Here is a 13,754-nt window from a genome sequence, read left to right as displayed (position 1 = left end):
AACTTTTGTTTTACGGGTTTCATTCCTGGAATTAGTGGTATAGTGTGTTAAGCTATTTCTCTATTAATGTTTGGCATATCTTCGTATGACCTAGCGAATACATCGATAAATTCTTTAAGTAAGTTAATTAAATCGGTTCTTTCTTGTTCATTAAGTGTTAATCCGATTTTAACTTCTCTTTTATTGGTTGAATCATTTGAGATATCAACCGTTTCAGTTTCTTCAATTACCGGTGTTTTCTTTGTAGTGTTTCCAGTGCTTTAATAATTTCTTTGTCTTTTTCATTGTTAGTTAAGCAATGCTTGTCATCTTTGGTTAGAGAAGAACACAAGAAATAAGGAGAAGGAGAAATATTATTATACTCTGTGATCATTACATCAAAGAGTGATATGTCCTCAGGGACTTGATCACTAACTATTCTAGGAGAAGAAATAGAAAGGGAAGGTGCTAAAGACCTAGAAGACTCTATAGGGAGAGACTCCGACTCAGACTCTGACTCAGACAACTCTTCAAACATTGGTCCTTGCCCTGTCGTGATGGATATTTTTCTTCCACTTGGCGTAGTCACCTTGACGGTCTTGCGCCACCCTTATACTGATCCTTCAGCTGGAGTGATTAGCTTCGAGGGATCGAAGCTTTTGCTTTGTAAGACTGTTTGAATGAGTGAGGAGTTATCTTCTTTATAAGCTGCCTCATTATTTTCTCGCCCAAATAGTAATCCCATGACGTTAAAGTCAAAGTATGGGGGTGCTTTCTCCTTATGGACAGGAGTTGGGGTTTCATCTATGAAGTAACAATCCAAGAAAATCTCAAATCCCGGTTGCCTTATGCCGTTTACAACATATGGCTCGGGAAATTCATGGGATGGATAGTACTCTCCTTCTTTTATAAATTGACCATTAAGTGTAAGAGGGTACTGGTCCATTGGGATGCTTTCTTTTGAGTGCGAGCGTCTCTACGCGCCTTTGATTTTTCATGGGCTCGCTTGAGATCTTTCCAAGTCGGTTCGAAACCAAGTCCGAAAGTGTCTAACTTATGGAGGCCAGGTGACTCCAGCGATTTTGCTATTCCTTTCTTCTTTCCTAGGGTCATCCCAGGAAAATGTCCTTTTTTTTTCAGAATAGCATTTACAAGCATGTTGGAATGGGGGTCATGGCAAAGAGGGGTCCTTTCATTCTCCTGGATTGAGGAGACTTCTTCGTTAAAGCCCATAAGTCTTCATCATCCTCGCCGTGCTCCACATTAATGATTGGATTTTCTATAGACTTGATCCTCATAGGCGAAGCATCGATGGTGATAGGAATTCCCCCAACTATAGCTTTTACTTGTTGGTGGAGAGATGAGGGGACGACCTTTAGCTCATGAAGCCAAGGGCGTCCCAACAGCAAATTGAACGAAGCTTTAATGTCTACTACTTGGAAAGTAGTAGCATGTTCTATTGCTCTCGCCGTTACGTTCATGGTAATTTTACCAAGAGCTTGACGACGAGTGTTGTCGTAGGCCCTTATTCCTTGTGTAGACGGAGTTAAATCTTCATCCCTTATGCCTATCATCCTTGCAGTTCTAAGTGGACAGACGTTGATGGTTGATCCATTGTCTACAAGAGTCATAGAGACATTCATTCTCTTGCAAATTACTGTGAGGTTTAATGCCTTGTAATGTTTGTCACCTTCTGGAGGTAAATTCTTGTCAGAAAAGGTGATCAAATTGATTGGACTAGGAAGATCACTTGTGAGGAAGTTGGCTAACCCCTCAGGAGTAGTGTCAGAATCTATCCCTATTTTGTCCAAGGCATTCATTACAGCCAACCTATGTTCTCGAGATGTCGCCAAAAGTTTCCATACGTTCATCTCAACTTTTTTCTTCTTGAACTGCTTAACGATATCATTGTCTTCAATGATAGGTATGGGAGCTTGATGTGCGGTCGGCATAGATTGTGTTGAAACGGGAGGTAGCATTCTCCCGGATCTTGTGAGGACGTCTATCGATGAGTCTTCTTCAGCCCAAATGTCATCCATGGCGTATGACACAGAAGGTGGAGATCCTACTATATCTTTTAAGTAGACATCTTCTTCGTCACTATCCCAAACTCCATTAATGGTTGCATCATCTTCTTGTGGAACTTGGACTAGTTTCTTTTCATCAATCATTTTCTGAATTAAATCCTTAAATTTAAAACAGTTTTCGATGGTGTGACCCCCTGATTGATGATACTGACAGTAATATCTATCTGTCCTTTTTAATGATTCGAATGGTCTCGGTTCGAGAGGTTTGATCTCGCCACTCTCGGAGAGTATTTCGAACATTTGAACATATGGGATCCCAATTGGAGTGTAGATTCTACTACTCTTCTTGGGTCTTTCAGTGACTTGTAAAGGAAAACGCTTTGCCTCATAAGTCATTCTCATGGGTGTGAATTGACAGGGTAAAGTCGTATCCCCCAATAAAAAATAATTACCTAAGTCCTCTAACTAAAGTAGATAGGGAAGTAGGGTCGAACTCCACAGGGAAACAAATCTTTCTATTCCTAATTAATTATTATAGTCTAAATTATTTAAGTGACCAATATTTTTGTGAATAAAATATAAACTACGGAGAATAAGGTCGAAAGAAATAAAGTAGGGGGAAAATCGAATATTAAAAGGCCTAGGGCATAGGTTCACTAATAAACAATATTCCAGGGCAAATCATAATAAGAAATCATCAAGCATTGGTTAATCAGATTATAAAGGGCTTTCGCTACGTATTATAATCACAGAGTTAATTTACCTGTATTAAATCTCATCTGTCGAATCTCGACTTAACAATTTATAAATTAAACTGCCTATTGAAACTAAGCCTAAACATCAACTCTCATCTGTCGAATCTCGAATTAATATTGCTAAACTCATACAATTAAATCTGGCCAAACCTAATTGCATAGCATTAAATCAATCAATAGGAAATCAACCAAGCATTGATAATTAACAATCACAAAATTGCCCCTTCATATCATTTATTAGATCCCCATACACCCTAGAAATAAAACTACTCACGCATCATCATAACTAAACTTATCAAATAAATAAATAAAAGCATAATCAAAGAAGTAAGTAAAATAGCTTAAATTAAAAGAGAAGAAATTGTTACCAAGAAGAAATCTGGATTAATGGAAATAATTAAGAACAAAAGTTGAGAGAGAATTTAAGAGAGAGAAATATTCTGAGTAGAGAGAGAAAGTCTAAGAAAAAAGGTAATCAAAATTCCGTACAAAAATCGTACTTAAACGTTTCCTAAAATGAAAATTAAAACTAAACTAATCAGGCTGCATAAAAACACGCGCCCGATCGGGCGAAGGGCCGCCCGATCGGGCCTGCCTTTTCCTTCGCGCTCCTTCTCAGCAGCATCGCCTGATCATGCTAGACGCTCGCACGATCGGGTGGGCTATAGGGCACGAACAACACCAAGCAACGCCGCACTCGATCATGCTAGACCTTGCCCGATCGGGCCCTTGCTTCACTTTGAGGCTCGGACTTCGACTGGGCTTGATTTCTCGGCCCAATCCAGATTTCCTCTTCGGGTCTTGAATACTCGGTCCAAATACCTCGGGATCCCAATTACCGAGCCCTTAATCACCGGCACGATGACTCTAACTGGCCTTGGGCTTCAAAGATGGTCGTGCACTTCTAATTCTCGTAGTCGCTTCATGAAAAACCCGGGAAAATGCTCCAAAGGCGCAATTTCCTACAAAACTCAACAGAGACTACGAAAACACTAGAAAACACAAATTAGTAATAAAAGTGGCTCGAAAGAGCCAAAAACACTACTAATTATGACCAAGAGACGGGGGTAAATTACTATATTAAATGGATACATAAAACTCCCCCAAGCCAAACCTTTGCTTGTCCCTAAGCAAAGAGCTCATCAATGAACATATAAAACATACTTCACCCCAATAATCAAATCAAGTACCAACGATTCAAGGCAAATCTAATGAACATGCTTCAACATCAATCAATCTTATTCATCTAATCACCCTTCCTCCCCAACAATTGTCAAGTAGAGCAAACCACAAGAGCATATAGAATTCAAGACTAATGCTCACACACTCAACTCTCATTTATGTGGCTTGTAAAAGATGTACTCGATCGCTCTCCAACCAACCCCTTTAATGTGAACAATGCATTCCCAACTCACACTCTCGTGTGTATCAACACAATGTACGCTCATCCTACTAGTCGACTCGAAATATGCCAAGTCATAACTTGCATTGATAAACAACACTTTCGCATTTACATAACTTCTATGCACAAGGTCGGAAGGTCTTTAAAGCTTGTAAAGTAAGGCTAGGGTAAAGGGTAGGATAAATTTAAGATTATGTGAGAGAAAAGCTATGCATTAAGGGAGCCAAATCCTAATAAACCCATGATCAAAATAAATGATGATCATACATCTCCATCAACATAACTAACTCCAACAAAAACCACTAAATACAACTCTAATCATCATAAACAATCCCAACACTTACAATAATCACTCATAAAAATATTATAATGTAGAACTTTGAGTGAAAAACGAACTTTGAACTCATTCTTTTTCTTTTTCAACTTGAATTTTTTTCTTTTTCTTTTTCTTTGAACAACCCTCAAATAGAACATTTGAGCATTAAATTTTTTTTCTTTTGCTCTTTTTTTTTTCTTTTTAACTTATATTGGAAATTTCAACTTTGAAACACAATATCAATATTTTCCAATCAAAAATCAAAGAACAATAACTCTTCTTTTATTCCCACATTGTGCAAATAATGTGCACACCACAACTCCCTCACCTTACCAACTAATGGCTCCCCCAAGCCAAGCTTAGGACTAGTAACCAATGGGGCTCATATAGGCTTGTAATTTGGCTAAATAAACAATAAAAGGGCACAAGCAACAACATGGGTAACAAGAAGGGAACAAATGTATCTAATACTCTGAAGGCTACCTAAAAGAATGATCGCCTTCGTCCTCCTCATGTGCATAATAATAAGTCATGAAACACTACTCATAGTTGCAAATCAATACTCAAATTCGTTGACATACCAGGAATTATGGAACTATCACACATTTCCTAACCAAATCAACTAATCAAGCGCTATTTTCACAAATAGTTGGCAAAATTGACTCATGTTTAGGAATCCAAGCAATTAGATTTCAAATCATGACCAACAAATCCACAATGCTCATTATCAATAACCAAGAATCAAAACAAATATTCTCAAGTATGGGGCACAGAGAAGTATGATTCATAATTCATTGGAACGTATTTTTGAATTTTTTATTTGTATTTTTCATAAATAAGAAAGCAATAAAAACTACACTAGGAAAGCAATAAAAACTATACTAGAAAGCAAATAAAAAGAGAAAAAGAAGAGAATTACCAAGCGAAAGAACACCCCCCAAGCCAAATCAAGCAATGCCCTCATTGACATGGGAGTGTAGCCTACTCCTCATCCTCATCCATCCTCGAATAGCCCCCTCCGTGGCTAGAACCGGCTCCACCATGGCTAGAGCCACCACCTCCGTAACCGGCAAAGTAGTTAGGGTCCACACTCCCCCCAAGCCCACCAAAAGATACATCGGTCCCATAACCATGAACCGATGAGTAGTCGACATAGGTACCGTAGGCACTTGGGTTCGTATATCCACTTTGCGAATATTGGAACCAATCGGGAACAAGTGAATCGGAGGGAATAGCCCCCCCGACGGGCATAATCATCATACATGGGGTATAAACCCCTCCCTAGGTTCCTCTCCACATACCCCACCCTTCTATCTAGAGACCCTACTCTAGTGTCCAAGTCCCTAACCATACCCTCAACTCTCCCTTGCCCCATCTCAATCCTATCTAATTGGCTCCTAAAAGCCGAGAAGTCATAAGGGGCGTTGGGGTCAATGTTGTAGTTGGTTGAGGAAGTGGGAATATCATATGTAAAGGGTGGAGGTGGTGGGTAGTGTGATGAATGGTGATGAGGTGAGTGGTCTATGGGAGATTGGTGGGGTTGAGGTGAAGGGTGAGGTGGTTGAACCTCACCTTGACCGTTAATCTCGAAAGTGTAAGAAGGCTTCCCCTTCTCAAATTTGGTCAAGCTGGGGTTGGGTAAGACCAAATCAGGGAGATTCTTTTTCCTTTTTCATTATGTGGCAAAGCTAAATTATGGTTTAATGGTTTGAATAGAACTGCACTTGGTATTACTTACTGGGAAACTCTTGCTTTGAATTTCTATAATAAAAACTATCCTATAGAGAGAACAGCGGTGCTAAGGAGTGCTATTCATAACTTCGCTCAAGAGGCCGACGAAACATTATATGAGTCTTGGGAGAGGTTCAAGGATCTACAGAGAGAGTGCCCCCACCACAATCTAGCACAATGGCAATTGATCCAAGCATTCTATAATGGTCTTGGAAATTCTTCTAGATTAGTGCTAGATTCTGCAGCTAGTGGGAGGTTCATGAATTTAAATGTGGATGACGCAGGACAGGTTATTGAAGACATGGCAATACACAATTCCCAATATGGAAATTCGAGAGGGTTTGGAAATAAAGGAAAACATAATGTCGATTCTGTTTCCTTTCTACAAGCTCAATTAACGTCTATTTGTCAAAAATTAGATAATCTTACTGCTGCTCCTAACTCTGTTGCTAATGTTTCTGTTGTTGCTAACAATGAAGCATTTTATGAAAATTGTGGAATTATAGGTCATTCGGAGCAAGATTGTAGGAGCTCTATGGAACAAGTTAATGCCTTTCAAACCTATAGGAAGAATAACCCCTATTCCAATTCTTACAATGCCGGTTATAAAAATCATCCTTATCTTTCATACCGGAGCACCAATGTACAAAACCCTCCACCTCCGCAACAACCACAACAGCAAACCCCACCACAACAAAAATATTATCATCCTAATTCCGGCCAGAAAAGGCAAGCATCACCCTCATCATCTTCCGACCCTGCCATGACAGAAATTAGAGCAATACTTGCCAATATGCAAAAGTACATGGAGAGTAGGGACGCGCAAATTGATTCTATCCTATCCCATAATAAAATCCCCGGCAACGGCGCCAAATTTTGACAGGGTAAAGTGAAAGCATTATCCCTCTTACCCGATTCCCGTTGAATCACCCACCAAGTCTCACCTCCCATGACATTAATCCAATTAAGGCCACCTAAATAGGGTAGGTCCATAATAGTTAGGTCGACTACCTTACCGTCATTGTTAGGGACAAAGTTAAGGTGTTTGACCGCTATGTGTGTTACTATGCAACCAAAATAAATGGGTACCCTAGACCTACCCGCCTCGGCCGCATTGGCCACCCGTTGGAAGTGGTTGGCCATTTTGTGGACTATGTTGAGCTTTTCACTTCTAGGGATCATGTATGACCCTAGCAATTCAAGCTCATCCCGCCTAACATTAGCGGGTTCATGCCTTCCAAAGATGGTAAGGCCAACAAACCGTTGCCAAAACTTTGGCACGGGATGTTGTATCCAAGTGCCCTTGGCATGTTGGAGGTTCAAATTAGCATCCCCCGTAAGGGATTGATAGACAACGGCGATGTTGTCTTGGGGAGGTTCAATTGGCCTATCCGATTTTAACTCAAAAATTTTGCCAAATTCTTTCAATGTCAATCTAACATCATTATTTAATAATCTAAATTGAACATGAGAAATTAAAGCATTAGATTTTATGACATCAAAACTAGAAACGAATTCTAAGTTTAAGTAATTATAAGTATCGTAATGCATGTTAAAGAAACCACTCATGCCAATTCCCTTGAACAACTTTTCTACATGGTTATCAATTCCTAATCTAATAAGGGTGGGGTGATGAACAAAACGAGTGGGAATTACCTGCCTCGAAGTAAGGTTGATCATCCTTTGTTTTTGCTCTTGGGTGGTGATGACCACCCTCTCCTATCTCGGAACTTGCAAATTCGGGTCAATTCTGGCCTCTTGTTGCCTTTAGCTTTCCCCCCTTATAGTTCTTGATCTATTGAGAGCCATTTGTGATTAGAAAAGATAGGAATTGAGGACTTTCTCTCTCTTAGGGTTTAGAGAAAATTGAGAGAAAGTGGTAGAAATTAGGTGTAGATTGTAGAGAAAGATGAAAGGATTAAAAACATGCAAAAGTTTTTGAGTTTTGATGGAAGGATTGGAGAAGATCTTGAAAATAAGTGAGATTGTGGGTGTAAAAATGAAGGTTTTAGAGAGAGAAAGTAATGGTGAAGAAGATGAAAGAAGAAGAAAGTGAAAAAAGAAAGAAGGGAAAGGATATAGAGGACGGCCAAATAAGGCGCGCCCGATCGGGCAAGCCTCGCCTGATCGGGCAAGCCTCGCCCAATCGGGCGGATAATGCTGAAATCCAGAACCTTAGTTGCGCGCCCGATCGGGCGCGAATATGAACGATAATTTCGCCTTTTCATTCGTCCGGTCAGGCGAGCTTCGCCCGATATTTCTTTTCCTTCACTCGATTTGCGCTCGATCGGGCGAAATAAGCTTGATATTCTAACTGCTCTTGCGCGCTCTATCGGGCAACCTCGCCCGATCGGGTGAATTTGGATCCAATTTCCAGCCCTACATGCGCGCCCGATCGGGCAACCTTGCCCGATCGAGCGAAATAAAAACTGAATTTTTTTTTTGGTAAATGGAATTTATTAAAACCAAAAGAAGAAAATTACAACTTCCAAAAGCAAAGTTGCAACCCCAAACAACACAAGCCTGTAAACAGGCAAACACAAACCCAGCCTCTCCTAGACTCAGCTACAGGACAGACCAAATAGCAGGACTAGACAAAAAGGCAAAACAGACCAAAAAGAACCAAGAAACAAACCAAATTAAAGCATAAGTAACTTTCTGTCAGAGACAGAACATCTACAAGCTACAGAAAAAACAATTTCTCTAAAAACACCAACAGTAGACTTGCAGCTTCCTGTAAAAACCAAAGTATTCCTTTGCAGCCAAATCTGATACACAGCTTCAGCAAAGCACATTCCCAACAACCTATTCTTAGGTCTAGACTTCCTGCAGATCCTTCAAATCCACTCCAATTCAACATCAAAATGCTTGATAGCTATAACATAGCCAAAAACTTCAAGAACCTGTTTTCTGATACAGTTACTGAAAGAGCATTCAAAGAAAAGATGTTGCACTGATTCCAAACTCTGATTACACAAAAAGCAGACAGGATCACATTGAATGTTCCAGCTCTGCAATCTATCTTTGGTAACTAGTTTATTCCTAACAGCAAGCCAGGAAATAAACACACTTCTTGGAGAAGCCATGTTATTACAGATAATCCTTCTCCAAGTCACCTTAGGGACCTGATTGGTAATGCACTGATAAATCTTCTTAATCTTAACCTTTCCACCTTGCATAACAGGATCCCAACTGCCAATATTAACAATGATATTCCTGCATTTCAAAATTCTTTTGAGAACCCAAGAACATTTCTTGGGAGCAGGCATACCCCACTAGGGCTTCTCTTTGAAGTAATAAGTGTGAACCCATTTGACCCAAAGGCTATCAGCTTTATGAGCAAAATCCCAGAGAAGCTTAGTAATAGCAGAAAGGTTCTACTCAGGGAGAGAAATGACATTTTACCCCACACTAACCTTAGAGAGACAGACTTGAGACCAAGAGACTAAGGATTTCTTTGAGGGATTATCTTTCCCAGTCAAAGGAAAGACACTAAATCTTGATTCAATTTCTTTTAGAATCTTCTTGGGAAGGACAAAAAATTGAGCCCAATAGGTTTGAACACCAAAAAGAACACTTTTGATCAGTTGCAACCTACCAGCATAAGAAAGAAACCTTGCAGCCCACCCATTGATTCTAGTAGTCACTTTATCAATCAAAGGTTTACACTGAGCAATTGTGAGTTTCTTTGAAGAGAGAGGAACTCCCAGGTACCTAAAAGGGATAACTCAAGGAGCAACACCCACCAGAGACTTGAGATTAGCTTGATCATCCTTTGCTAACCCACCAAAATAGATCTCACTCTTATCCAGATTTGCAGAAAGCCCTGAAGTTCAGAAAACTTGGTGAAAGCCTGGAAGAGAAGAGAGACAGAACCAGCATCTGCTCTGCAGAACATAAGCAGATCATCAGCAAACATGAAATGAGTCAGATTCATTCTTTTACACGTAGGGTGATAATTAAAATCAGGGTCTTGATTCAGCTCAAAAAGACATCTTGACAGATACTCCATCCCAATTGCGAAAAGGAAGGGAGACATAGGGTCACCTTGTCTAAGCCCCTTCTTGGCTGGAAAAGGTTTGGCAGGGATACCATTTATCAAGATTGAAAAAGTAACAGTAGAAAGACAGCTCTTAACCCAACTGGTAAACTGAGCAGGAAAACTGAGCTTAGCCATAACAGTCTCAAGAAAGCTCCATTCAACTGAATCATAAGCCTTTTTAAGGTCAACCTTGAGCATACACCTTGGGGTGATGTATTTATGAGTGTAACCCTTGATTAACTCAGTTGCAAGCATTATGTTGTCTCCTATATGCTTACCAGAAATAAACCCAGCTTGAGCATTATCAATAATTTAATGTAAAACAGCAGCCAATCTAGCAATCAAAATCTTAGAAATCAGCTTATACAGGACAGTACAACATGCAATTGGCCTATAATCCTTTGCATAAGAAGGGCTCTGCACCTTAGGAACTAAGGTAATAGTAGTGTAGTTCCAATGCCTCATCATGTTACCAGTATTACAGAAATGCATAACACTAGCATAAACATCAGCTTTCACAATATTCCAAGCCTTTTTAAAGAAAAAGGAATTAAAACCATCTATCCCAGGAGCCTTAGTATTGTCAATACCCTTAAGAGCCAAATCAATCTCAGTAGTAGTAACAGGGGCAATAAGGGAATCTTGAGCACATTTAGATAGCTGTCTACCTTTTCTAATTATATTCAAATCAACCCCAGGAAGAACATGAGCTCTAGAACCAAGCAGTTTCTTGTAGAAACCTGTAACTTCATCTTCAATAGCAGCAGGAGTTTTCAGCAGAACACCTTGCTCAGTATAGATAGTATCAATCCTATTCCTGCTTTGTCTTTGCTTCATGACTAAGAAAAAATAATGATTATTCCCATCACCAAGTTGTATCCAGTCAATCCTAGATTTCTATCTATAAACACTTTCCTTGATACCAAACCAATGTTTCACATTTGCAATAGCTGCCATCTCTAGAGCATATAGATCAGTATTAGTAACATCATTAAAGATTTGTTGCTGAATATCAGTAAGATGGTTATGGGCAGAATCAAGCTTTGCACTGATACCACCAAACTTCTGAGTGTTCAATTTTTTCAAAGAAGCCTTAACATGATTAAGCTTACACCAAATGTCATCCATACACTAGTAGAAAAATTGAATTTGGCACCGCCAAATGGCCACCGGTTTTTAAAAACCGGTGGCAAAAAAATAAGGGAAAATGGAAGGGATTTTTTGGGAAGGGTATTGCCACCGGTTTGAACCGAACCGGTGGTCAAAATATTAATTCCACCGGTTCAAAACCGGTGGCTTTGTTTAAAAAAAAAAAACCACCCCCTCCCCTTTATAAACCCCTAACCCTAACTAAATCCTCTCTCAGCCTCTCTCTTCCCTCCCCTCTCCTCCTGCTCTCACTATCTCGTCTCACTCTCTCCTGCTCTCTCTCTCGTCTAACCCCTCTCTCGTCTCACTTCTCTTTCCTCCTTTCTCATCTCAAAGCTCTCTCGTCGCTGGCGGTGGTGTTAAAAACTTTTGTGGTTGGTGGTGTTAAAAAATTAATGGTTTTTAAGGTTAAATTCGACCATGAAATTTCTAGATCTAGACTTTTCATGGTCGAATTTGACCTTATTAAACCAAATTCAAACCAATTTCGGTTATAAAGTATGTTTTTTGGTTTTTTTTTTTTTTTTAATTTTCGCTTGTTTTTTGGTTTCTGTCGTGGTGGTTCTGGCGGTGGGTAGGGTTTTAGTTGCGGCTGTTGTGGTTGCTATCGTGGTGGGTGTGGCGTTGGGTAGGGTTTTGGTTTGGTTGTGGGTTCGGTTACGGGTTGTGGTGGGTTTGGGTGATGGGTCGTGGTGGGTCTCGGTGATGGGTCTTGGTGGCTTGGATGCGGTTTGGGTGGGTCTGGGGTTGGAGCTGGTGGTGTTGGGGTGGTGTTGGGTGACGGTTGGTGGTGGTAGGGGGGTCGTGTGTTCTGGGCGAGGGTTTGGGCTGGGGTTGGAGCTGGTGGTGTTGGGGTGGTGTGGGTGGCGGTTGGTGGTGGTAGGGGGTCTTGTGTTCTGGGTGGTGGGTTATGGTGGTTTTTTTGTTTTTTTTTTTTAGAAGATTAATTTTAGAAATTAGGCCAATTAGCCTAATCCATACTAATTGTATGACATCTTTTGTTTATTAGGAAAATAGGAAATGCTGCTGCTATTGATGCTCTACAGAATTTCACCATCCTTTGAAGAATACTTTGAAGACTAGGCTGATGTTTTAACCATTTGTTTGGTGTAATTTCATTAATTTAGTTCTTTTAAATTGGAATTGTTGTATGAATAATTTGTTTGTACTTATAAATTTAGTTTTTTCACTCTTAAAAAGTGTACTATTACTAATTATTGATGAATATATACGTAGTTTATGTATATTATGTATTTATATACCTGTCTGCTACATTTTAAGTGAAAAAAATGCAAAAAAAAAAATTTTTTTTTTTGTTTTTTTAGGGCATTATTGCCACCGGTTCACATCAAAAACCGGTGGCAATACTTGTTTTTGCCACCGGTTTTGAACCGGTGGCTTTTTAAAATATTATTGCCACCCCCCAAAAAACCACCGGTTCAAAACCGGTGGCAAAAGGGGGTTTTGAACTGGTGGGCTAATGATTTTTTCGCCTAGTGATAGGATTACTAGAATTAGTGCTTTGCCAAGCAATTTCCAAATCAGACAAGAAACTATCATGCTCAGCAAGACAATTGAGAAACCTAAAAGGTCCTCCTTGCCCAGGTAAAGCATGAAAGATGTCATGAACAATAAGGTTATGATCAGAAACGGAAGGAGGCAAGTAAACAGCTTCAACATGACCATAACAATTAATCCACTCTTGATTAACAAAACCTCTATCAATCCTAGAAAAAGTTCTAGGGCCTTCGTGAGCTTTGTTACACCAAGAGAAAAAGGAGCCCTTGCTCTTGATTTCAACAAGAGCTAGATCATCAATACACTGCTGAAAGTCTCTTGTCTCATACTCAGAGACAGCAGCTCCATTTAATCTATCATCAGCAGACAAGATAGAATTGAAGTCCCTAGTACATAACCAAAGCAAGAGAGTACTAGGAAGACCCTTGAGCCCACTCCATAATTGCAATTTGTCTTGAATAGTATGCAGACCATAGACAAAGGTAACTATAATCTGAGTCTGCAAATCTTTAGTGCTAAGTAAACAATGAACCATCTATTCAGCAGAAAAGAGAACATCCAAAATAAGACACTCAGCTTTCCACCCAACCCAAACTCTACCTTTAGGAGAGTGAGAGTAGTTACAATGCCAAGACTAAGAGAAGCCAAATTTCATCTGAATATTCACACTATTTTTCTTCTTTACTTTAGTTTCTAAAAGACAAACAACATCAATATTTTGCTCTGAAAGAAGCTTCTTAACAGAAGCTATCTTCCCAGGGTCATTAAGACCCCTTATATTCCATGATAGCACTAACATGCTCCCAAAGAGGGATTACCATCACCCCCGTTAGGA

The 13,754-nt window shown here is 39.7% G+C and overlaps 1 protein-coding gene across 1 annotated transcript; it reads right to left on the bottom strand.

Annotated features, from left to right (window-relative positions):
- Positions 1–12,878: 12,878 nt before the first annotated feature.
- On the bottom strand, positions 12,879–13,454 carry LOC145640187 (uncharacterized). The gene has a single exon (XM_081691490.1). It carries the CDS (start codon positions 13,452–13,454, stop codon positions 12,879–12,881), a length of 576 nt encoding a protein of 191 aa, XP_081547616.1.
- Between the last annotated feature and the right edge of the window lie 300 nt (positions 13,455–13,754).

Source organism: Chenopodium album, chromosome 7 (assembly GCF_948465745.1).
Source record: "Chenopodium album chromosome 7, dcCheAlbu1.1, whole genome shotgun sequence".
In the NCBI taxonomy this organism is placed as follows: Eukaryota; Viridiplantae; Streptophyta; class Magnoliopsida; order Caryophyllales; family Amaranthaceae; genus Chenopodium; species Chenopodium album.
This window is presented reverse-complemented; position numbering and strand designations above follow the sequence as displayed.

Excerpts from the sequence above, each read along its gene's own strand:
- LOC145640187 (XM_081691490.1), bottom strand. The coding sequence starts at position 13,454 with ATGGTTCATTGTTTACTTAGCACTAAAGATTTGCAGACTCAGATTATA.